Genomic DNA, 24,610 nt, shown 5'->3' with positions numbered 1-24,610 from the left:
CAAGGTGTGAATAAGATAATTGGCTGCAAAACAAGGTCAGGCAACATCATTGGTGATAGTGCGACCCTACCCGATGAACTGAATGCTTTCTATGCTCATTTCGAGCAGAAAGCCAACAGGGCGGTTACACCTGGTCCTTCAGACTCCAGTGTGCCTCTCCCCAGGGTAACTGTAGCAGAGGTTAGATCAGCCATCCTGAGGGTAAACACACAGAACGTAACGGACCCAGACAGAGTTCCTGGCTGTGTCCTTAGGGGCCTGTCCCACACACGCCAAACAAACAGCACACACACAAGAGCGCACACACACGCACACACACACACACACACACACACACACACACACACACACACACACACACACGCGCACACACACACACACACACACACACACACACACACACACACACACACACACACACACACACACACACACACACACACACACACCACACACACACACACACACACACCGCTTCCTTCACCAGCCCGTTATGCAGGCGGGGGACAGGGCAAGCGGGCCAAAGCGCTGGCTGAATGAAATTCACATGGTGCAAAGCCAAGGTGATACAGACACACACCACGATGAACAGGAAGGTTGGGCGTGTAATTAAGACGGCTAAAGCACAGTGTATGGTAATCCTCCAATCCTCAGGAACTACTCTAGAATCTAAAGAGTTTTGAAAAATTATCACTAATTCATCCACTATTTCTGGGGCTACTTCCTTAAGTACTCTGGGATGCAGCCTATCTGGCCTTGGGGATTTATCGGCCTTTAATCCATTCAATTTACCTAACACCACTTCGAACATAATGAGGTCGCGACTAGTTGCCAGAATGCGGGAACTCCTCACGACCATGAAGGCGACTCCTCGGCAACTACCCGTGAACTTGTGGCAACTGCATGGTCTCCTGCAGTCGCCTAAAAAGTCGCCTATGGGGCAGGCGCATTAGTAGCTGCATGGACCAGCTTGCGTGAGTATTCGCGGACATCTTTAATCTCTCCCTACTCTATTCAGAGGTACCCACCTGCTTCAAGAAGACCACCATCATCCTAGTGCAAAAGAAAAGCAAGGCTCAAATGACTACCGTCCAGTGGTCTTGACATCCATCATCATGAAATGTTTTGTGAGGCTAGTTATGGAACACATTAAATCAAGTCTACCCAGTGGCCTTGTTTGCCTTTAGTTTGCCTACCGCCACAACAGGTCCACAAATGATGCCATTGCCCTAGTCCTGCACTCATCGCTAGATCAACTGGATAACAGAGACACCTATGTCAGACTCTCTTCATAGATTACAGCTCTGCCTTTAATGCCATTATACCATCCAAGCTTATCACCAAACTCGATGGACTTCATGTTAGCACTCATCTCTGCAACTGGATCCTTGAATTCCTGATCAAGATTTGTTTCAATTTAATAAACCATATTAAATGGTTCAATGGTACTTGTAATTCACATGTAATTCCTTTTTTGAATCCAATTCAGTAAACACACCTAACTATAAATAGGCATAATCATACTCAACTATATGAGTGTGAGAACAGTAGATGTTGTACCTCGGTGCCATCTTGTACCTTTCAAGTTTAAAGTTTTTAGAAATGTCCGAGTCTTAACTTGACCATAATGCCCTTTGTCCTGGAGGTAGCACTGGGATGGGGTTGCAGGGTCGTCCAGGGTCAGCCAGGCTAGGCCATATTGACAATTCAATTTACCGTCCAATCCAAGTGCTCAAACACCTGGTATGGTGCCCAATCTAATTGAGCTCCAGGTTGCCGCTGGGTCTCCAACAACCCACTCCAACGTGATGATCTGGGCATGTCGACCCTGAACATGCCGCCTCTCACCTCACACGTCTACATCTCTCTTCAACAAGGCAATAATGTCATCAATCAAAGCTACCAATCTACACCATCTTCCTATTCTTGTCCTTGTTGAACACCTTCTTGAAGCCCAATGTAGAAGAGATAAAGGGGTGACACAGTGACACAGCGGTAGACTAGCTGCTTTGCAGCTCCAGTGATCCTAGTTCAATCCTGACTACGGGTGCTATCTGTACAGAGATTGTACGTTCTACCTGCGAGAGTGTCCTCCGGGTGCTCTGGTTTCCTCCCACATTCCAAAGATGTGCAGGTTTGTAGGTAAATTGACTTCAATAAATTGTCCCTAATGTGCAGGATAGAACTAGTGCAAAGGTGTAGGAAGGAACTGCAGATGCTAGTTTAAACCGAAGATAGATACAAACTGTCGGAGTAACTCAGTGGGACAAGCGGCATCTTTGGAGAGAAGGAATGGGTGACGTTTCGGGTCAAGATCCTTCCTCAGAATGAAGGATGAAATCATTGATTTATTGGTCTGCGCGGAGTCAGTAGGCTGAGGTGCCTGCTTCCCTGCTGTATCTCTAAAACAAAATCAGGACTCTAAAACTGTATCTTTAAAACTTATATTCAGGAATATTTAAAACACTTTATTATTTTCTTCTTAGCCTGATATCTATTACTGCAAGATCACAAATTCATGTAGGTAAATGTGATAGCAACTCGCCAACCTTGTATACTGAATCAACAATTACATAATAAGATTCCACAGTACCACTTTGCTTACCATTGGAACATTGAGCTCTGACCATGTGTAGTTTGGTGATGGATTTATGGGTTGAATAAAATTCTGGGGAAGGTAAATATTGTGTCTTGTAGCAGCCAAATACATCCATACAGCAATATTGAACGGCAGAGTGAATACTGGCAGGTCCCAATTTTTCATCACGGAGGTTAATGCACTAGAAAGCACAGGACTGTAAAAAGAAATAGGTTTCAATGCAAATATAAAGCTGATTGCATTTAAAAATAAATGCTATGAAATCATTAATAATTAGAACGTCAATTGCTAATGGTAGATAAAGATTTTCTAAAATCAAGGAGACCCAAAAGTAGCTTAGGACAAAAACTTCAGATTTTATCCCCCAAACAGTTTGCAAAAATATAAAATGGAACAATCAGTGGCATGTGAACGCATTACCCACTGTGGAGAAATTATGGTAAACATTTTCAAAGAGAAGAACTGATGATCATCATTGCATCATAGATATTATATCATACACAGATGAACAGTGCAATGAACTGAATAGATTTGGCATTTACTCCAGACATTCCGTAAGGGAGCACGAATGGGGCATAATTGGGATGGAATTGTTAAAAAGAGTTAAGGGCCTGTCCCACTGTACGAAGTAATTCAGGAGCTCACCCGAGGTTAAAAAAAAATCAAACTTGTGGTAAGCACGTAGAATGTATGTACCGGCTACGTCGGAGCTCGGGCCATCTCTCAGCGGCTCGTAACGCTAATGGTAGGTGCCTGGGAAACATGGTAAGCTTGTGAAGATTCGTGAAGATTTTTCAACATGTTGAAAAATGTCCACGAGAGCCCCGAGTACCTACGATTATTACCGTAATTCTCCGAGTTCGAATCAGTGGAAACTCGGGAGAACTCTTGAATTAGCTCATACAGTGGGACAGGCCCTTTACATTGCAATTTAACTGGATGTGGAATCACGATGCCCTATTGTCTCCTGTATTAACCTTTAGGCAGATAACTGCAAGTAACATCCTTCCAGTAACATAATTCAGATTATTATTTGAATGGAGTGAGACTGCAAATAATTGAAGTTCTGAGGGATCTTGTCGTGCAACATGTTAGAAGACAGGTCCAACTTAGGTAAGAAGGAAAATAACATGTTAGCTATTATTACATTTAAGAATAGGGAAGTTTAAGAATATGGAGGTTTAGTTACAGCTGTACAAGATGTGGGTAATGCCATGCCTGGAATACTGAAAGCAGATTTTGTCCACATACCTAAAAAATTACATAGAGGCATTGGAGGCAGTCCAAAGGATTCACCTTGTCCAAACAATGTTGCCCCCCACCCTCTTTCTATTGCAAATTAAATGAATGTTGGTCTTGCTGAATGTACATAATGTACAGAATATAATGTACTGAATGTACTGAAGGATAAAGGGGAAATCTTTTAGGACCGAGATGAGGAAAACTTTTTTCACACAGAGAGTGGTGAATCTCTGGAATTCTCTGCCGCAGAAGGTAGTTGAGGCCAGTTCATTGGCTATATTTAAGAGGGAGTTAGATATGGCCCTTGTGGCTAAAGGGATCAGGGGGTATCGAGAGAAGGCAGGAACAGGATACTGAGTTGGATGATCAGCCATGATCATATTGAATGGCGATGCAGGCTCGAAGGGCCGAATGGCCTACTCCTGCACCTATTTTCTATGTTTCTATAAGAAACTAGCAGCAGGAGTAGATTTTATGCTCCCCCAGACTGGTTGATTCGGTGTTCAAATGTAGTCTTAGGGAGGTTACTGATCATTTCACTAGAGCAAATTAGATGTTGTCTCCATCACCATGAGCACGTGGTGATGGGCCACAAGGTACAGATTCAGAGACCATACTAACTACAATGGGAACTGTAGGGCAGTAGGTGGATGGCATAGGAAAAAAGGTTATTTTTAAAATTGATTGTTTTGGTTAGATTTCACCTAAGATCTAATTAACAAGAGATTTCTCAAATGAAAAAATTATTTTAAAAAAATTCAAAGGACGCAAGATTTTGTTTTTCATGTTTTTAGCATGCAAGTATTATGGATCAACCCTATGCCTATAAAACAATGGCATTTTTACTAATGGAAATTTTCAATATGGTCATAAAATTCTCTTATACTTGCCATCTCAATTCATGGAGAAAATGATTAGTAATAGAAAATATAAAAATTGAGTGATTAACTTTGAATTAACTGATTAGGCCAGATGAAATGCATCATATAATGCTTGATTAAAGGAAAGCAGTGGAAAGGTGAACTATTGCTAAAAATAAGCTACGCTAATAAGGAAACCAACAGAAGATTAGAAAAGAAGCATTCCAGTTAGATTAAAAATCCTATGCATTATTGAGCAAATGGAGCGGCAATAAAGTCAATCACAAAGGAAGCTGTTCAAGTGTATTTAACAAGAAAAAACGAAATAAAACCAAGCCAACACAGGGATTATGGTAGGTAGGTCATGCCTAACAAATCTAATGCTGAGGTGTTCATTCTTTGAAAGATCTAGCCTAATACTGCAGTCCAAAGCTAAATTATCCATAAAACTGTTAGTTTGATTATCTTAAGAAACACGATACAGGGAACAGTAGGTCCAAAGTGCGGAAATGTACTTTTAATATTCAAGATACTCTTTCTGTTACAAGCTTCGTGTTTCATAGGCCTCACTGTACCTATGCTCTGAAGGACTTGGGGAAATGTGAAATAGAGTAATCTGCATTGACATATCCATGATCTCCAATAATCCCTCCTTGCATTCTGTCTATCTCCTGAACATTCTTGGCATAATGGAAAGGAAAAGTGTAATGGAGTTATGATACTGAGCATGTGGTATGCACATTAATTGTGGCATTGTGTTCATTGCAAACCAGCTGCATGCTGGCATTTGCCAAAGTTATAACAGATCCATGACATATTATCATGTAATAATGGAAACATTAGTTATGCCAATTATTAGTCGATTATATAGTTTAATCAAAACAAATATTCTATTTCTATTAATATTAGTTAATAATATGCAGATCTATCTTCTTTGCATTTATCGTTGGCTATGTCAATAACCATATTCATACCATAATTTACCATGATAATCAATTGCATGTAGATCAACCATTCACTAGAAATACATTTTTCATCATCAATCAAGAAGAGAATATACTGTACAGTAGTTGTGCCGCTAGACACAAAACGCTGGAGTAACACAGTGGGACAGGCAGCATCTCTGGAGAGAAGGAATGGGTGATGTTTCGGGTCGAGACGCTTCTTCAGACTAATGTCAGGGGAGTGGGTGGTACAGAGATAGAATGTAGTCGGAGAGTGAGACTGGTAGGAGAACTGGGAAGGGAGAGGGGATGGAGAGAGTGGGAAAGCAAGGGCTATTTGAAGTTTGCTGGAATCTACGAGGTAAAAGATGGAGGCGCAGGCAAGTCTCGAGAAACCAAACGTGGCTGTGGTAACAGGTCTGGGTTAAGATGTGGTCGTAGAGTCAGCGGGAAGGAGGAATCACAGAAGGGGAGGGTGCCTTTCACTTCATCAAAACCATCATTTTAAGACATTTCGCAAAATGTACTTAGTTCGATCCCCAGTTCTCATAGAACATATACCATGATTTCAAGGCTCTCGTCAAGGCTTTTACAGTTAATGTTGCAATTCTGGTCGCCCCAATACAAGAAGGATGTGGAGGCTTTGGAAAGGGTGCAGAGAGGTTTACCAGAATGTGACCTAATTAGTACTAATTAGTACTAAAGGTACTAAAAGTACTAATTAGTCCAAAGTCCAATGGTTCAATGGTTCCTTATTTGCCACATGTGCAAAGTACATAGTGAAATTCCTTTTGCATATTTACACATGCAGGCGCCGCCATGTTTTGGTGCCTCATTTAGGGGATATTAGCTACAAGGAGAGGTTGGACAGACTTGGATTGTTTTCTTTGAAAGTTCGAGTTGAGAGGAGACCTGATAGAAATATATAAAATTATGTAAAGCATAGATAGGATAGACAGTCAGAACCTTTTTCCGAGGGTATAAATATCAATGTTTAGAGGGCGCAGCATTAAGGTAAGAGGAGAAGTGTGGGACAAGTTTTTTAGGACAGATTTTTTACACAGAGGGTGGTGCATGCCTGGAACACACTGCTGGGGGGGTAATGGTGTAGGCAGATACAATAGTGGCATTTAATGGGCTTTTAGCCAGGCACATGGGAATGGATATGAATAATGCGTGGACAGATGAGAGTTGAACTTGGCATCAACCTGTACTGTACTGTTGTCCATTCTATGTTCTATGCGATTTGGGTTTTGCAGGAAAGTACTGCTGAAGTAAAATATCATAATTTTATTTAATGTTGGAGCAGGCACCAGGTCCTAACTTGGTTCTATTTCTCACATAAATGGAATACATGTTTGACATCATTAGAAGCAGGAAGACAAGGCCCAAAATTCCAAATCAAGTACTGGGGTTGATTTCCAGAGGAGCAGAATTTAAAGGCAGGCAAATAATGTATTCATTATTTCTTTTGATTTTATGGAGGATTGTGTGCAGTTTTGGCTCTGACATTCTAGAAAGGATGGCGAGGTGACACAGGAACTACAGATGCTAGAATTTTGCTTAGAACACAATGTGCAGGAGTAACTCAGTGGGTCGGGCAGCATCTATGACCTGCTGAGTTATTTAATGATAGACTGGCATTTACAAGAGCCCGCCTGACAGATTAAAGATGCCTAAAAAAACAATACCAGCTGGAACATGATGCCTGAAAGTGACCAGATATAGACGTTTAGATTATCAAAAAATCAGATAAGGGAGATAAGATATTTCCATTTATAGGTGAATCCAAATCACAGGATCAGAAAAGCAGATTGTTTTATCCAAAAGAATGAAAATGTGGAACTTGCTACATGCCGTGATCAATACAAAGAGTAAAATGCCCTGATAGAAACATAGAAATAGGTGCAGGAGTAGTCTATTCGGCCCTTTGAGCCAGCATCGCCATTCAAAATGATCATCCAAAATCAGTACCCCATTCCTGCTTTTTCCCATATCCCTTGATTACGTTAGCCCTAAGAGCTAAATCTACATCTCCCTTGAAAATATCCAGTGAATTGTCCTCCACTGCCTTCTGAGGCAGAGAATTCCACAGATTCAATACTCTCTGAGTGAAAAGGTTTTTCTTCATCTCAGTCCTAACCCTAACCCTTATTCTTAAACTGTGACCCCTGGTTTTGGACTCCCCCAACATGGGGAACATTTTTTCATGCATCGAGCCTCCAATCCAATTTTATATGTTTCAACAAGATCCTATCACATCCTAAATTCCAGTGAATACAAGCCCAGTCACCACATTATTTCCTCATATGCCAGTCGCGCTATCCCAGGAATGAACCTGGTGAACCTACGCTGCACTCCATCAATAGCAATAATGTCATTCCTCAAATTAGACCAAAACTGCTCACAATACACCAGGTATGGTCTCACCAGGGTCCTGTACAACTGCAGTAGGACCACCTTGCTCCTAAACTCAAATCCTCTCGCAATGAAGGCCAAAATGAAGGTTATTAGCTTTTTTCACTGCCTGCTGTACCTGCATGCTTACTTTCAGTGACTGATGAACAAGGACACACAGGTCTCGTTGAACTTTCCCATTTCCTAATCTGACACCATTCAGATAATTATCTGCCTTCCTGTTCTTGCCACCAAAGTGGATAACCTCAAATTTATCCACATTGTCCTGCATCTGCCATGCATCTGCCCACTCACCCAACCTATCCAAGACACCCTGCAGCCTCATAGCATCCTCCTCTCAGCTCACTCTGCCACCCAGCTTTGTGTCATCCACAAACTTGGAAATGTTACATTTAATTCCCTCATCTAAATCGTTAATATATATTGTAAACAACTGTGGTCCCAGTACCAAGCCTTGCGACACCCCACTAGTCACTTCCTGCCATTTTGACAAGGATCCGTTAATTCCTACTCTTTGCTTCCCGTCTGCCAACCAGTTTTCTGTCCCTGTCAATACCTTACCCCCAATACCATGTGCTTTAATTTTGCACACTAATCTCTTGTATGGGACCTTGTCAAATGCTTTTTGAAAGTACAGATACACCACATCCACTGGCTCTCCCTTATCCATTCTAATTGTTACATCCTCAAAAAAGTAGTCAAGCATGATTTTCCCTTCATAAATCCATGCTGACTTTGGCTGATCCTGTCACTGCTTTCCAAATGCGCTGCTATAACATCTTTAATAATTGACTTCAGCATTTCCCCACCACCGATGTTAAGGGGCTGTACCACTGCGGCGACCTAATTCGCGAGTTTAGAAGCCTTTAGGAGAGTTTGAAAAAATGTCATGTTGAAGATGTTGAAGACCTCCTTCGACTATGTTGAAGACTACCTTCGGCTACCCTCAATTACCTACGAGTAACATGCCGACCTACTACGACCTTCTTCCAATAGAGGGAGTACAGAGAATTCACCAGACTGATTCCTGGGATGGCAGGACTTTCATATGAAGAAAGACTGGATAGACTCGGCTTGTACTCGCTAGAATTTAGAAGATTGAGGGGGGATCTTATTGAAACTTACAAAATTCTTAAGAGGTTGGACAGGCTAGATGCAGGAAGATTATTCTCGATGTTGGGGACGTCCAGAACAAGGGGTCACAGTTTAAGGATTAGAGGGAAGTCTTTTAGTACCGAGATGAGAAAATAATTTTTTACACAGAGAGTGGTGAATCTGTGGAATTCTCTGCCACAGAAGGTAGTTGAGCCCAGTTCATTGGCTATATTTAGGAGGGAGTTAGATGTGGCCCTTGTGGCTAAAGGGATCAGGGGGTATGGAGAGAAGGCAGGTATGGGATACTGAGTTGGATGATCAGCCATGATCAAATTGAATGGCGGTGCAGGCTCGAAGGGCCGAATGGCCTACTCCTGCACCTATTTTCTATGTTTCTCTGACCTACTTCGACTAAACGTACGAGTAAAAAAAGTATCGATTTTTTCCATGGCGATCTTTTTTTACTCAGGGCATTTTTCAACATGTTGAAAAATACGGCACAACCTAGCTGAGGCCTCGAGTATGCGGGGACAACCCTCAAGCATGAAGGAGAGTTACAAAGACCTCCTAGGACCTCGTGTCGACCATGCTGCGAGTATGAGTCGAGGGCAAACTTGCCAGAACTCGCGGATTAGGTCGCCGCAGTGGGACAGCCCCTTAAGGCTACCTCGTCTATAATTCCCCGTTTTCTCTCCCCCTCCTTTCTTAAAAAGTGGGGTTACATTGGCTACCCTCCAGTCCACAGAAACTAATCCAGAGTCGAGAGAATATTGGAAAATTATCACCTTTTTTAATTAGTTGAGTATTTGAGGGGGGGAAAGGAATTTGGGGAAAAAGTGATGTGATCAGCTGAAAATGGGTTGGGGGATATTCATGCAGAACATAAGCAAAACCTGTATCTGCTGAAACTGTTGGAAATGTGATGCTTTGTGTAAAATTGATGGAGACATACTCCAATGACTTTGGGAATTATATAAGAACCAACCCCTCTGGCCAGTTACCACCAAATGGAAATAAGATGTTGCATTTTCCACGGATTATTGGTAAACTGATATTGCAGATGCAAGAAGTCCTACATACTTTATGCAATTAAATGTGTTCCCACTCGATCCACAAACTCTCGGTTGTCAGCTGATGGCCCATCAGTTAACAAAAACAAGGATCAAGGCCCACAAAATCTGAGGCAAAAGTCACCATGCAAATAATAACGGTGCACCCCTGGCTCTCAGATTTCTCAGAATGCAATCACTTTCGCGTAAAATTGGTAGAGAAAATGAAAGGATAATTTCCTGGAACTTCCTGGCTTCCTTACAATCTACTAGTGTCTCTCCTGATGTTTGAACAAGCCATCTGGTTGTGTCCCAGCAGCTGCACCAAGTGAGCGGACATATACCAACTTTCAAAAAAAGCTGTCAGTTCCAAATTGATTAGTACAGGTGTCAGGGGCTATGGGGCGAAGGCACAAGAATGGTTTGAGAGGGAGAAATAGATCAGCCATGATTGAATGGCAGAGTAGACTTGATAGGCCGAATGGCCTAATTCTGCTCCTATCACATGATAGACCATTCCATCGATTCCATACTGCAAAGAGGAGAGTAAGTGAAGATAGACACAAAATGCTTGAGTAACTCAGCTGGACAGGCAGTCTCTCAGGAGAGAAGGAGGGGTGACGTTTTGGGTCGAGACCCTTCTTTAGACTCAAGTGAATTAAGTGCAGCTCAATTTCTGGAGGCACTTTTGGGCACAATTAGATTCCATTTTCAGCCTGATTGTACTTCTGGTAAACATAGAAACATAGATTCCATTTTCAGCCTGATTGTACTTCTGGTAAAGTTCTAAACTCCTTTAAAAATGTTTAGCATGTTGCAATGTTAAAGCCCACTGCCATATTTCTGTTGCAAGTACCCTTAAAATGTTATGATTCAATCTAAGGATGTTCATTCTAGATCTTTTGTTCTTTTGTTCGCTCTCCAACAGAATGTCTATCAAGTGAGACATTACAGTGATTCGTTCATGTGGCAAAATATTCCTGTCACTTCAAATAATAACAAGGCAAACTTCAAAGGTGTCATGGCATGCATGGATTAAGCAAGGATGTGGAAAGGAAAATTAAAAGCTGCAAACAAAAAAAAAGAAAACAGATCATTTTGGTGGATGGATCTCTCACATATTGTTTCATATATTAAATTCTACACACTGTACAACTTATCTATAAATACATATAAACGGTATTGTATTGTATATCTAGTCAGCTATTGATTTCATTGATATTTTGATATCAAAATTAATCCTCCTACATTGCTCATTAGCCTTTTGTCTTTTCAGTGGTATCAGGTACTCAAGCGGTGAAGTGAAACTTAAAAGAATAAAATTGAACAGTGTTCTTGGATCTATAACCATCCCGTGTTCTTTGGCCATTTTTAGCCTCATTCACAACCTGATACCTCAGGGCCTATTAGTCTGAATGATACGTTTCATGGTTTAACCATACCAGCCTTAGCTTTGAGTCACAAGGCAGTTGATTTGAGTCCTGTCCAGAACCCTGAGCACAGGATCATGGTTACTATTTCAGTTGTACTGGTGGAATGTTGGAGGTTTTGGATTTCTAATTACATTTTCAACCAGTTCTTTCTGGTGGATATGAAATATCACATTGTATTCCCAACAAGATCAATGAAAATTTCCCCCGAGGCAGTTGTTACCTAATTTGACAGCTGAAAAATAAGTGAACTTAGTTTGGATAAACAGAGGCTTCAACAGATCTCAGTCCTTCCATCTCACTCCCGTTGGACAGACAGCAGCAATATGCCCCAAGGTGCTGAGAATTTACAACCTTTTTGTGTTCCTATTGTTTAAATTCTAAATTCACATGTCCTTAAAAACATATATATTTCTTAACAATCAGTAATAGCATAACAAAATTATTTTAGTTTCTAAAAATAGAAGTTTGAATGTAGAATATGTGTATCAAATGCTCTAAGTTTATAAATAAAGGATAACTTCACGCACCAGACAACTGACATGACAAACACAGGCAGAAGCAGCCACCAATACCAATCTCCTTTATTAGAAAAAACAGCCAGCAGAAGGCCAACCAAGTTGCCATTGTAGCCATGAAGTCCTGTTGCAATTTGGGATCTGAAACACAACAAGATAATTCATACTTTGTAATCCCAAATCACCAAAGCAATTTATTTTTAGGAAAGTAATGCTTCTGAACAATTTAGATGAAAAGTTGTTGACCTGAACTGAATGGCGGTACAGTGGCATAGTGGGTAGAGACTGTGTTCACAGCTTGGGTGCCATCTGTGTGGAGGTTTTACATCATGTGTGGGTTTGTTCCAGTTGCTCTGGTTTCTTCCCATATCTTAAAGATGTATGGTAGATTAATTGGAGGCGGCATATTGCCCCTAGAACGTAGCTGAGTGGTAGAATCTGGGTGGAATTGATAAGAATGTGCGGAGAATAAAAAAATGAATAAGATTAGTGTGAATGGATGTTTTATGCTTAGCACAGACTTGGGGAAGGGCTTGTTTCTGTGCTGTTTCTTTTGCATTTACACTTTTCTTCTCCCCACTGTACTGCCTCATCGGTTGAGTGTTTCAGGCATTTTCTGTTTCTGTTTTGAAAAGGAATTAATTGACTATTAAGTACTTTGGAGGCTCCGAGATTGTAAAAGGCAAATATAAATGCAAGCCTTTTTTGGTAGGTTTACTGGTATGGTTATGTTTGTTTTCAATGTCCTAAAGCAGCTTAGCAAAATGTTCAGTTTTACAAACAACCTTTATGAAGCACTAGCACTTCGAAGATTGCAGTGTTTGAAGATTTATTATAAAAGCAGAAAATGCTGGAAATGCTCAGCAGGTCAGGCTGCATTTGTGGAAAAGGAATCAGAGTTAATGTTTCGGGCCGAAAACTTCACATCCCTCAGAACTTTACCTTTCTCCTCTTTGCACGATTCACAGCAAAACTTGCAACTGAAGCCAGCGGAGAGCTCTGGTGGCCCAATGTTAAAATCTAGATTGCTTCTCCACCACCATTCTATTGCTATCCACCTATAGCATGCTCAGGAATTCTTCTTTTCTTAGTTACTTTACTGGAGGACTACCATTGCCTCTTCAACAATATCACCCCATTACCCAAAATTATTCCTGTCAGGTTGCCAGAGATATCCTGTCCCATTTTTCAGAAATGCGGGCTAGGGCAAAATATAGCTGCCCTTCTCATAGAACATAGAACAGTATAGCACAGAAACAGGCCCTTTATCCCACAATTTCTATCCCGAACAACATGATGCCAAGTTAAACTAATCTCATCTGCCTGCATGTAATTCATAACCCTCCATTCCCTACATGTGCGTATATCTAAAACCTTCTTAACACCACCATCATAACAGCTTATAACACCACCCATGGCCACACAATTCCCATTTACACATCTCTTGTCATCATCAACTTGATTAATTGATTGAATGAATGGTACAGCATGGACACAGGCCCTCTGGCCCTCCGCGTCCACACCGTCCTTCGATCATCTGTTCATGTTAGTTCTATGGTATCCGACTTTTGCACAACTCCCTACACATTAGGAACAATTTACAGTGGCCAATTAACCCACAAACCTACAAGTATTTGGGATGTGGGAAGAAACTGGAGCACCCGGAGGAAACATATGTGCTCACAGGGAGAATGTTATAAACTCAACACGAACAGCATCCGAGGTCAGGATCAAATCCGGGTCTTTGCTGCTAATAGGCAACAGTTTTTTTTATGGGATCTTGGCATGAATGGCAAGACTAACACTTCTGGCACATTGATACTTGCCTTTCAACTGAGTGGATTGAGTGGGTCTGAAGCTACAGGCCACACCAAGGAAGGACAGCAGATTTCCTCCCCTGAAGAAAACTAGTAAACCTGATGGTTTTTTTGTAACAATCTGGTAATTTTATGCTCATCGTTGCCAAGGCCCGTATAAATTCAAGATATTAAGTACTGCAGTGGGATTTCAGTTTGGGCCTCAGGCTTTTCGTTTGAGCATTTTGAAATAAAGGTCAAATGATTTAACCACTGCTGCATAAACACCATACCCCATATATAGCTTGTTCAATCTCTTTTTAACTTCCACCAAGATGTTATCTTCACGCTATCTCTGCAACCTTGGCTGGACCCATATCCATGCTTCGTTGACAGACTCATGGACCATCCTCCCTTTGCTCAATGCCATGTGTTCAACTTCCTCGGTCACAATATGGAAGTTTCTTATTCAACATATCCCTCCTCTCCAACTCAATTCCTTACCAATGGTTGACAAGGGCCATGCATTTGCTGCTGTGAATATGGACTTTCAAAATCTGCCTGATAAAATACTTTATTACCAGCTTATAAGCAAAATAGAAGGCCATGGAATGTTAGAGGCTGCAGCATTATGGTACTAAATTAGCAATTGAAATTTAAAATAGAGTGGTTGTGAATGAATGTTTGTGAGGTAAAGAGAGGTAAACAAAGCAGTTCATCTGTATTCAGTTCTGGGCTTCTGCCATTTTTGATCCAAAATAATATATTTTCAGCCCAATTAAAATATCTGTAAGTGGAGCAAAACTTTGTAGGGTTGTAAAGTGAGTAAAAAATGATGACATTTCAGGACATCTGTTGGTAAAATGTGTGGGCAAGTGTTAGATGGAATTCATTACAGGAAATTCTGGGATAATTGTGAAGTAATATAATAATTGCAATGAGTAGTTGTCACCCAGGAAGTAAAACAGCACTGCTGTTTTGACCTCTTTGGCCTCTGTCGTCTGTGCCGACCATGATTCCAAATTAAACTACTGATCTGCCTGCACATGATCTATCTGACTCATTCCGTCTTTCATGAACCTCCTCAATAGAGCACAAAGGAATAAAATAAATGAATTGATAAAAGTATTTTGGTCTGTCATGTCTGCGTGGTGAAATTTATTATTTACCAAATCTACAATTTCAGAATCAAGCTGGATTTCCCCATGAATGTTGTTGTTCACACAAATAAATCTCACAGCTTAAATCTCCCATGCATAAATATAGATCACAAAAATTCAAAGCACTTCAATGTTTTAAAATTGTTGAAGATCAGATACATATTACTATAGTATATTTACCTGTTCTGACCGAGCAAAACTGCAGACAGCGTTGAGAACATAGTGCCCACGATGCCATTCAGTGCCCACCATGGATTCTGCATAATTAAACCGGCCAAGATAATAATACCACTGAATGAATTGTTGACAAACATCACCTGAGCAATTCCACGTAAGTTCCAGTCAATGAAACGAAAGAGAATGTTCTGTTCTGTAAATTTTTTTGAAAAATAAATAAGAGTATACAATCAGTGTACATGACATTCACATTATTCATCTTCATGACTTCCAATGTGATGTTAAATTTCAATTGGAAATTAACATGCTTATGAACAATTGAATCAAAAAATATTGGTTCCCTCAAATAATGGCCACATTGCCTGAGCAGCTTTGGTTGAACCCTTTGGTAGTACTCAGCAGAGAGTGATTGAAAGTGTGGTTAAAGAAACATCATTTAGTCACAGATATAATATGAGAATACATTGTATCTGTATAATGTAGAACGGATGATTTGTTTTTACAGTATACAACCTCCACTGATCATTCATTTGATGTGCATTTGCCTCTGTATGCATTTATCCCTCAAATACTGCAGCAAGCTTTCAGGTATGAAGGTCAACAGTGTATTTCTAAAGGAAGGGACACATAATAGTGGCAGTGATGGTGATGTTGGCAGTGGTAGTGGTTGTTACCGCTGTCCCAGCTTTATTAATAGTACAAAATGTACCTGTGGTGCCCAGTCATTGTATATACTGACCTTATAGCCAACTAAATCAGGACTGTAATTTAGCTAGCTATCTCATTTTTTGTTAGTGGGCTTGTTCTGGTTCACTATGAAAGGTTCATCCCAGAAGTACCAGGAATTTCTAGTTGGGGCGATCAGTCTTATGCAAGATTCATTTTTTGCCAGAATCTGCAATTCCTTCCTACACATAATGCAAGTTTAAGTTTAATTTAAGGTCAGTAGTGAGCTGATGGTGTATTTCAGCTCTGCACAAAGGAAGATTGATATAGGCTGGATGAGCACTTTGTGGAAAACCCCAATTCAGACCACAAGCATGACCCTGTGCCTCCAATGTCCAAACTAAATAATTCACCGACCCACACTCAATCAACTCATTCTCTTCTTGGCTTCTTTTGTTCAATAGCCTGAGGAAAATGTCCTCATTTTTCAACTTCACATATGGCTGTCCAGAGTCAACTCAAAATTTGACAAACTCATATAATGATACAGCTAATTCCATTTATACTTTCTCTGAAATCACCTTTTGTTTCTACACTTGCACCATTCCGCCCACTTTTGGCTTGCAACATCATCCTTATTGTCATCCAATCTGTCCTGCATTCCAGCATATTACAGCCCAACCTTTTGTTCCGGTTCCATCCAGTTTTTCTCACCATTTTAAAACACTAATCTTATTTATTTACTTTTTACTTTTTATTTATTCAAGTACTGTTGAAAGGTTATTTAAGCGCTAATTCTACTTGTGCCACAAATGCTGCTTGTCAGCTGAGTAATTTGAGGATTATCTGTTTTGTATCATATATTCAATGCCTGCAATATTTTTATCCTATCATATACAGTGTTCTTTCTTTGAAATCTGCATTCTGTTCAATATTTGAATTAAAGTCTGATAAGCCAGTTTTATTTTCCTTATCTTAACAGGCTGTTTTTCAGATAGTCTTCCTTGAATGGTAGCAAATTGATTATGGTGTAAGGAATGAAGATTTTCAGATGAATAGTAATCGATTGGAAATAGTAACTGTTTCTGTATTCATAAATGATGTCTGATTTGCTGATGATTTTTGATATTGACTGTTTTTTATTTATTTGGTATTTGCATGATTTGTTTATCCATGGTTTTTGCTTCTCACTATTGTTAAAGGTGCCTGAGCAGAAATATTATGTGGCCATTATAACAAAGAAGAAGGCCATTTGTCATATGCAGTTTATCTTGTTATTCTTTGAACAATTATGATCATCACTTTCATGTGCCTTGAACATTCTAATAATGTTCCAAACCTATTCTTACAATGGTTATATAGATTCTGCATTGAGCACACTCAGCATATCATAATTCTGGAATAAATTATTCAGTAACATCGGAGTCCACAGTTAGAAATGAATGTGCAGAATTTTATGTAGAAACAAGGAACTCCAGCAGCTGGTTTACAAAAGAAGACATAAAGTGCTGGAGTAAGTCAGCAGATATGATAGGCGATGCTTCAGGTCTGGAGCGTTCTTCAGACGTTTATTTGCAGAAATATGAAGGTAGGTTAGCCAACAATATAAAAGAGGTTACCAATTTTTTTTTTACAGATATATAAAAAGTAAAAGAGAGGAGGCAGGGGTGGCCATTGGGACCACTGGAATATGATGCAGGAGAAGTAGTAATGGGGGAACAAAGAAATGGCGGATGAACTGAATATGTTTTTTCCATTTTCACAATGGAAGACATCACCAATGTGTCAGAAATTCAAGAGAGTCTGGAGAGTGCAGCTGCCAGTACAGACGAAAAGGTGCTTGGGAAGCTGAAAGGTCAAAAAGTGGAGGTCACCTGGACCTGATGGACTACACCCCACGGTTGACAAAGACGTAGCTGTTGAGATTGTGGAGGTATTTATAGTGATGTCCCAAGAATCACTAAAAATCAAAAAAATGGTTCCAGAGAACTGGAAAATCTCAAATGTCTCCACTGTTTAAGAAGGGATCGTGGCAAAGAAAAAAATATATTATAGGCCAGGATATTGGGTGTTTTTAAGGCATAGGACACCTTGAGTATGAAGATATCAAAGGTTACGGGGTAAAGGCAGGAGAATGGTGTTGAGAGGGAAAAATAGATCAGCCAGGATTGAATGATGGAGTCAACTCGATGGAATGAACGGCCTAATTCTGCTCCTATGTCTATGGTCTTATGGTCTTTTGATCTAAATCTAAGTTGCCCTTGTTTCATTATGTTCTGTCTCTATCTGGACGATACATAATGGATGATTAAAGCAGCTTTGCTTACTTGAACTTTATTGGCTTTGTGCAGTTCATCTCTCTGCCTCTGTATCCTTATCTGCAACTGGGCCACGAGCCCAGTGTCACCTCTAAAACAGTCCCCCGTACAACAGTAAAACAGTCCCCCGTACAACAGTACTTAAATAAACAATCCTATTGTTACAGCCCTGACGCTCCACAAACTTTACCACAATGGTAGATTTGGCTTTGAATTCATATAAGAGCATCAACTGATAATTTGACTAATTGTCCTAGTATTATACAGCACAGAAGTAGGCCCTCCAGCCCAACTTGCCCATAACACCCAAGATGCCCCATCTAAACTAGACCCATTTGCTTGCATTTGCCCCATATCCCTCTGAACCTTTTCCATCCATGTGCCTGTCTAAGTGTCTGTTAAATGCTGCTATAGTACCTGCCTCAACTACCTCTTCTGGCAGTTTGTTCTTTGTACCCTCCACCCTCTGAGTGAAAAGGTTGTCCTACAGGTTCTTATCTTTCCTCTCTCACCTTAAATCTATGCCCTCTAGTTCTTGATTCCTTTACTCTGGGAAAAAAGACTCGCCCTATCTATTCCCATCAAGATTTTATACACTTCTATAAATTCTCTATTAACTTCTTCCACTCAATGGAATGAAGTCCTAATCTGCCCAACCTCTCCCTATAGCTCAGTCTCCCGAGTCCTGGCAACATCCTTCTCTGAAACCTTTCCAGCTTAATGACACCCTTCCTATAACAGGATGACTAAAACTGAACACAGTACTGAACTGAACTGAACATTGTACTCCTGATGTGAACTCATCAATGTCTTGGATTCAAAACTGACATCAATACATTTCTGGATATTAGAGGAATCAAGGAATATGGGGAATTGATCTAGAAGATGAGCCATGATCTTGTTGAATGGTGGAGCAGGTTTAATACCCCAATAAGACTTGCTAACTCTTTGTGTTTGGAGGACTTATGGTATCTACTTTTCTCCAACTATCATGGTCTCCAGAAGTGTGTCGGAAAACTAGGGACCCTCTTAAAACTCATACTCTGCCAGAGCCTGCACACAACGATGTCAGATTAAAGGCTGGAGCTGGTGCTGCTTAATTCTGGCACTTTCTTATCTCCAATTCCCTCCCCTCTACTTTCAGTCTGAAGAAGGGTTCCGACCCAAAACAGTCAAAAAGTGGAGGTCAAAAGAGAATTAGATTTTGCTCTTAGGGCATCTTCATTTTAGAGGGGCTGGTGAATTGGTGATAGTTACTTAAAAATTGAACATTGTGGTTATGGGGTATAGATAGCAAGTAAGCAAGCAAGCAAGTTTATTTATTTTGCACATTTCAGCACAAGGCAATTCAAAGTGCTTTACACAAAGCATTAAAAAGCAATCGAAAGAAATTAAAAACAGTCATTAAAAAGAATAGAAAATAAAAACAAGCTAAAATAGAATAAGATGTATGAAATACAAGAATAAAAATTACAGTGCAGTGTAAGAAATTAATAATTATTTAATTTCATTAAAATTAAAATGGTAATTAACAGCAGCGTCAAACAGTCTTCAGCCAAAAGTCTTCAGCCACAATTTAAATGAACTGAGAGTTTGAGTGGACCTGCATTTTTCTGGTAGTTTGTCCTGGTGATATGGTTATGTATATTTGTGTGTCGTCTGCATTATTATGGTAACTTATTTTGTTGTTTTCCATAATCTGAGCCAGTGGGAGCATGGAGATGTTAAACAGAAGAGGCCCCAGAATGGAGCCCTGGGGAACTCCACAAGGTAATTGAGGACAGTTCATTGGCTATATTTAAGAGGGAGTTAGATATGGCCCTTGTGGCTAAAGGGATCAGGGGGTATGGAGAGAGGCAGGTACAGGATACTGAGGGGATGATCAGCCATGATCATATTGAATGGCGGTGCAGGCTCGAAGGGCCGAATGGCCTACTCCTGCACCTATTTTGTATGTTTCTTTGTTATATTTGCCCACTTTGATGTGCAATTACCTATAGACACAAAGTAGTCCTGTTCTCTAAGTAGGATGCAAACCAGTTTAGTACTATGCCAGAAAGTCCAAACCAGCTTTCCATTCGGTCTAGTAATATGGTGTGGTTGACTGTGTCAAATGCAGCACTGAGATCCAGTAATACTAAGACTGAAATTTTGCCATTGTCTGTATTTAAGTGGATGTCATTGAAGACCTTAACAAGAGCAGTCTCAGTGCTGTGCTGTGGTCGAAAACCTGACTGGAAGGCATCAAAACAGTTGTTTAGTGACAGAAAGTTGTTAAGCTGTTGAAAAACAGCTTTTTCAATGATTTTTACAAAAATGGAAGGTTTAATATGGGCCTGTAATTGCACATTAGTGACGTGTCTAGATTGTTCTTTTTTAAGAGTGGCTGGATGACTGCAGTTTTCAGGGCCTTTGGGAAGACACCTGAGAGGAGGGCGTGTTTACGATTTGTAGTAGATCTGAGGTAAAATAATTTGAAATATAAAAAAAAATCCTGTTGGCAGAATATCAAGGCAGCAGAAGGAGGATTTCAGATGTTGTATAATGTCCTCCAGGTTTTTATAGTTGATTGCACAAAATTGTGTCATGGCATTTAAATTGGCTTTACGTGGACACACGAATGACACACATCCTGTACCTGATATGGAGGCACTGACTGCTTGTCTAATTTTGAATTTTGGCATTGAAGGAGGCAAATTCATTGCAGGCCCTGGAAAGAAGTTCAGAGGCTACTGACACAGGAGGGTTTGTTAGCCTGTCGACAGTACAAGGCATGTTATGATTATTTTGGCATGTGAAGGACTGTCTTGCAGCTCCAAGCCATAATTGCAAAGTATTTCCCTGTAGATTCTAGTGAACCTGGAGATTTAACCTGGCTACTTTTCGACACTCTCACTGCTCTTACCAGCATGCATTTCTCCATGAGGATCTTTTCTTACTGTTCAGCTTAGTGGGTGCAACAGGACTACATTTGTAATTTTGTAATTGTGATCTACAGGTAATTGCACACCCAGAGAAGGGGCAGAATAAATGTTTCATAGAAACATAGAAACATAGAAAATAGGTGCAGGAGTAGGCCATTCGGCCCTTCGAGCCAGCACCGCCATCCAATATGATCATGGCTGATCATCCAACTCAGTATCCTGCACCTGCCTTCTCTCCATACCCTCTGATCCCCTTAGCCACAAGGGCCACATCTAACTCCCTCTTAAATATAGGCAATGAACTGGCCTCAACTACCTTCTGTGGCAGAGAATTCCAGAGATTCACCACTCTCTGTGTGAAAAATGTTTTTCTCATCTCGGTCCCAAAAGATTTCCCCCTTATTCTTAAACTGTGACCCCTTGTTCTGGACTTCCCCAACATCGGGAACAATCCTCCTGTATCTAGCGTGTCCAACCCCTTAAGAACAACTGACCTTTTGTAAGTTTCTATGTGCTTCACTGGTGTTTTCAGTGATATACCTTTAGTGACCATCTTTTTTTGAACATTTGGGTGCACGGAGATAGTGCTGTCAAAGACAACACAGGAATGATCGGAGAAAGCAACATCAGTCACCACATTCTTGGAAATGTTCAGACACTTGGAGATAATGAAGTCCAGAGTGTGCTCCTTGTTGTGTGTGGGCTCCGTCACATGCTGAGTCAGTCCGTAGTTATCAAAAACACAACACAGTTCTTTAGTCCCTCTGTCCTGGGAGTTGTCAACATGAATGTTAAAATCACCAACGATAACTACACAATCAAAGTCAATACAGATTATTGACAGCAGTTCAGTAAACTCATCAAAGAAGCTTGCACAGTATTTAGGTGGCCTGTAGATATTTAGGAACATAGCTCCCTGAGAGGAATTCAGCTGAAGAGCCACATGCTGAAAAGACGCAACATTTTCGTAAGATATCTGCTTGCATTGTAGTGAGTCATTAAATATTATGGCGACCCACCTCCTTTCTTATGCACTCTAGCCTTACTCATAAAACTGAAGTTGGGAGGGGTTGACTCAATAAGAACAGCTGCACTTATTTTGGTCCAACCAGGTTTCAGTTAAAAACATAAAATCAAGATTGTGCTTAATAATGAAATTGTTGATTACAAATTATTTTCCTGCCAAAGACCTGACATTTAATAAAGATAGTTTTAGTGTGTTAAAAGCATTGTCTGTCCCGTTTTTTGGGACAGGTTGTGGCTGATGAGGAAGGGATGCTAAATTTGATAAATTTGCAGTTGAGTGGTTCTTGTTTCATAGCAACAACATAATTACTTGGCTAGCCACTGAAATTATGTCAGTGCGATTAGAACACCAATTTTGTGTCATCCTACCTAGGGGTCACACAAGTTCAGGTAAATCACATATTTGTTGCCAGCACAAATGCTCAAATGCATCAATGTTCAAATGCATTATTAATTACTGTGATTTCCATAAATCAGATCTCTCTCTCCCATTTTGTCTTGATCCGTTTACTTGTCATTTACTTATTTGTCATACTGAGCAATTGTTTCACATGGGGAGTTCCATATAAATGGTACTTTATAAAACTATTAGTACTCAGTTTTTGGCAATATTGTTTTGTGTACACCCATATATTTTGCTAAAATTCATAAAGACAGAACAAAAAGTCAACTCTGCAGTTTCTTACCTTTAAGCCAATTGGCAAAATTGTAGATCTTATTAGGGTAATCAATGAAAGCATCACAATTACATTTGAAGGTCTCAGTTTCCTTGATGGCTGTATTCTGTTCTTTGGATACCAATGAAATTTGGTTTAGGAATGCATTTGACTCCAGCTAAAAATCATATTAATTGAAAGAATTACATAAAAAAAATCTCTTGATAATTAAGAACAGTAAACAAATTGCAATTATAAAATATAGTTTACTGCAAAGCTTCGATATAGGCTTACCTATGCCAGCATAGGATAGTCCTTTTATTTTATCTTTGGGTGATTTTAAAGGACTCATTCAAGAAAAATCAACCAGAAAACAGTATCTTTATTAGACAAATATATAGAATAAAATGTGCTACAGAAACAAGGAACCGCAGATGTTGGTTTACCAGATAAAGACACCAAGTGCTGGAGTAACTCATCACGTCAAGCAGCATCTCTGGAGATCGAGGATAGGTGATGTTTCCAGTCAGGACTCAGTCTGAAGAAGGGTCCTGACCTGAAACGTCACCTATCCATATTCTCCAGAGTGCCTCCAGCATGTGTCATAAAATGTGCTGCGTGTGTTAAGAGAAAAGCGGTATTGATTTCATATTTAACTGAGTTTTGAATCATTTTTAGTGCTGAATCATTCAAATTTTAGCTTTCCCAAATATTTTTCATACAATGAACGAGTGTGCTAATTTGCCTTCTAATTCTTTTTACAATTAACAGGTAGTATGACTTTCAGTGAGATATTTAAAGTTGCGCAGACTGTGTTTATGATGTAAGCACTGCCATGGAGATATTGGTAATGTAGCAGAGAGTCGCAATCATAGAGTTATACCACATGGAAACAGGCCCTCTAGCCCAACATATCCATGCCAATCAAATGTCAATCTGAGCCTGTGTTTGGCTGTGTTCTATCCATGTACCTGTCTTTAGATCCTTTTTCCCTCTTAACTTCAATCTATACCTTCCAGTTTTATACACTCCTTCCCAAATAAAAAGACTGATCCTTACTACATCCATCATAATTTTACATCCCTCTTTAAGTTCACTCCCCGTCCTGCTAAATATCAGGAAAATATGCCCAGCCCATCCATCTATCCTTTTAACTCAAGTTCCAGTCCCGGTAATATCTTTATAAATATGTTTTGTATCTGTTTCCGCTTAATGGCATTCTTTCCATATCTTGGTGATCAAATATCTTCACTGTTCACCTAATGTGGTCTCAACTACCAACTACCTACACCCTATCCAAACTTTTCCTCTACTTTACCTCTTGCCCCTCTTTTGGGCACTATTGATCTATTTGGAAGAGATTTTAGTTATTCCTCCCAATACTTTCCTTCTTATTGCTGATATCAAAATCTTGTTTGATAACTCTACTGTAAAGCTATTACATAGAAACATAGAAACATAGAAATTAGGTGCAGGAGTAGGCCATTCGGCCCTTCGAGCCTGCACCGCCATTTAATATGATCATGGCTGATCATCCAACTCAGTATCCCGTACCTGCCTTTTCTCCATACCCTCTGATCCCCTTGGCCACAAGGGCCACATCTAACTCCCTCTTAAATATAGCCAATGAACTGGCCTCAACTACCCTCTGTGGCAGAGAGTTCCAGAGATTCACCACTCTCTGTGTGAAAAAAGTTCTCCTCATCTCGGTTTTAAAGGATTTCCCCCTTAT

General features: G+C 40.1%; 1 protein-coding gene across 4 annotated transcripts in view; it reads right to left on the bottom strand.

Moving 5' to 3' along the window:
- The window catches only part of LOC129695915 (urea transporter 2-like), a 33,152-nt gene that overhangs the window by 5,883 nt on the left and 2,659 nt on the right, over positions 1–24,610 (bottom strand). Inside the window, exons 2-5 of one of the 4 annotated variants that reach the window (XM_055633384.1) lie at positions 22,909–23,010; positions 15,292–15,481; positions 12,168–12,296; positions 2,606–2,795 (exon numbers count right to left, since the gene is read on the bottom strand). In XM_055633384.1, the coding sequence (XP_055489359.1) occupies positions 2,606–2,795; positions 12,168–12,296; positions 15,292–15,425 (453 nt within the window). In that variant the 5' untranslated portion in view covers positions 15,426–15,481; positions 22,909–23,010. Of the gene's footprint in view, positions 1–2,605; positions 2,796–12,167; positions 12,297–15,291; positions 15,482–18,281; positions 18,459–22,908; positions 23,057–24,610 lie in introns of those variants that run through there. The other 3 variants (XM_055633403.1, XM_055633393.1, XM_055633376.1) reach the window with 3 other exon arrangements.

The sequence above is a fragment of the Leucoraja erinacea genome, chromosome 1 (genome assembly GCF_028641065.1).
Source record: "Leucoraja erinacea ecotype New England chromosome 1, Leri_hhj_1, whole genome shotgun sequence".
Lineage (NCBI taxonomy): Eukaryota > Metazoa > Chordata > Chondrichthyes > Rajiformes > Rajidae > Leucoraja > Leucoraja erinaceus.
Note: the sequence above shows the minus strand (reverse complement) of the source record. Positions and strands in the feature narration are given on the sequence as shown.